At 40.9% G+C, this 2,278-nt stretch overlaps 1 protein-coding gene across 1 annotated transcript; it reads left to right on the forward strand.

Annotated features, from left to right (window-relative positions):
• Positions 1-229: 229 nt before the first annotated feature.
• LOC138526435 (putative olfactory receptor 2W6) lies at positions 230-1,183 on the forward strand. Its single transcript, XM_069637226.1, has one exon. It carries the CDS (start codon positions 230-232, stop codon positions 1,181-1,183), a length of 954 nt encoding a protein of 317 aa, XP_069493327.1.
• Positions 1,184-2,278: the final 1,095 nt, after the last annotated feature.

Below are 2,278 nucleotides of genomic sequence, written 5' to 3' on the forward strand. Positions count from 1 at the left end.
CCTTAATATTTATGAGATAAATTTGCATAAAATGAATAAAAAAATATATGCAGATTTGTTCTCATGAATATTGAGGAATATCTTGAAAACCAGTCAGGATTCCAGGGTTCGAGGCCTGGAGTTAGACAACCCTGATTTAAAGGAATTATGAGGTTGCCCTGCCATTTTTGAAGAATATAGCCCAATATTCTTTTATGCTTTCTTCTAGAGATTAATCTGATGGAACAGAATGGCTCCTAATAATCTAACAGCAGAACCATATTTGCTGCTCATGGTGTTCTCTGACATACCCTGGATGAAGGTTGTGCACGCTGTGCTGCTCCTGACCATCTACCTTGTGACCATTTTGTTTAACCTCTTCCTGCTACTTCTTCGAACAATTGATCCTGGTCTCCACAGCCCTATGTACTTCTTCCTCAGCCACCTGTCCTTCATAGACATCTGCTTTACCACAACTGTTGTGCCTAAAATGCTGTCCAATTATTTGACTGAGGATAAATCCATCTCATACCTGGCCTGTGCTACGCAGATGTACTTCGCATTGGCACTGGGATGCGCAGAATGCCTTCTCCTTGCTATAATGGCATATGATCGCCACGTGGCTATCTGTAAGCCTCTGCATTACAATGTCATAATGTGCACAAGGACCTGCTTCTTGCTAGCTGCTCTCTGCTGGACCAGCAGCCTTGTGAATTCCTTGTTCCACACAGTATTTACATTCTTGTGGTCATTTTGCAAGTCTAAAGAAATTAAACATTTCGTATGTGAAATCCAGCCGTTGCTCAGGTTGTCCTGTGTTGACACACACATCCATGAAATGTGGGTATTTGTCTCGGCCACTATCATTGTACTCTGCTCTTTCCTCTTCACCCTGTTCTCTTACATTCACATCATCTCCACCATAATGAAGATCCATTCCTCTGAGGGGAAGTCTAGGGTGTTCTCCACCTGCTCCTCCCACCTCCTGGTAGTCATCATATTCTATGGGACTATTTCAACTATCTACCTGCGGCCGATCTCCAGCTACAACCCTGAGAGGGACAGAGTCCTCACTCTGCTCTACTCAGTAGTGACCCCAGTGTGTAATCCTCTGATATATACAATGAGAAACAAAGAAGTAAAGGTGGCCATGAGGAGAGCCATAATGAAAAGATTTAAGACACCAGGTCAAAATATGACTTAAACATGGTCGATGCACTTCTGCTGCACAGAATGGACCTCCAGTTCTGAAATTAACAAATAAGTCATCAACTTAGGCAGCAATTCATGTAGGCTAAAGACAGGCTTACAGCAATCACACATAACAGATATAATAAGGAGGGGCAATTGAACAACAGTTGCATATGAGAAACATTCTTCACTGCACAGATTGAAAAGTGAATACATCAAGCAAGTGTTTACACTGCATTGCCAGCTTGACAGCAGAGCTCTTGGCTCAGCTTTGCAAACCACAGGATTGAAAAGATTGACAAACCGTTTTTCAAAAGTGAAAATCCAAATTAACTGAAGTGCATTCAGATTCATGGAAATCGACTGGGAAGGTAAGACATGCTTAAGACTCGAAGCCTAAGAGCACGCCAGCAACGCAGTTACCAAGTGGCAGGTGATGCAGAGAAAACAGGAGACAAGTTTCAAAGAATTCAATCATTAACAGAAAACGGTGATGTACACTTAGAAAGAACACAAGTTGCATGAAATGTTCGAACTTTGCATGCTTTGCAGCCATATGCTGGGTCTTTTCATATATCCACAGGTTTGGCCAATGGCCTGTGCAATGTAACTCTCTGCCTCACTGAACTCACGAGGCAAACCAAATCCTGTGCAGCAAATTCTCAAGCTATTTAGACAAAGCCTGTAATGGTCCCCGTATTCACCTGTGAGGGTTTGTTGGGCCAATCAGAACCACCAAGCCTGTTGATGAGATTCTGCAGGCAAATGAGAGCCCTAGAAAGCCAGAAGCAATTCACGTTATTTCTTTCTTTTTTTAGATTGATTCCCTATTTGTGACATTTTATTTTATATTGTGCCAGTTTTGTTTAGTTCCTTAAATTCATTCTTCCCCTTTAAGAAACCCGTGAGAACATATTTGCAATGTCCTTTGTGTTTACTTTTTTAAAAATGTCTTTCATTTACTTTTCCTCCTTCCACACAAAAGACAAAACAAAAAAAAGAAACTCTTTTGAAAAACGTTGTCATTTCGTTTTCTAAACTCTACCCTTAAAGGAATGGTTCGCCCAAAAATTTGTATTGCAAAAAAGATGGGCAATAATAAAAAAAA

Source organism: Ambystoma mexicanum, chromosome 1p (genome assembly GCF_040938575.1).
Source record: "Ambystoma mexicanum isolate Mex_15411 chromosome 1p, UKY_AmexF1_1, whole genome shotgun sequence".
In the NCBI taxonomy this organism is placed as follows: domain Eukaryota; kingdom Metazoa; phylum Chordata; class Amphibia; order Caudata; family Ambystomatidae; genus Ambystoma; species Ambystoma mexicanum.

Excerpts from the sequence above, each read along its gene's own strand:
- LOC138526435 (XM_069637226.1), top strand. The coding sequence starts at position 230 with ATGGCTCCTAATAATCTAACAGCAGAACCATATTTGCTGCTCATGGTG.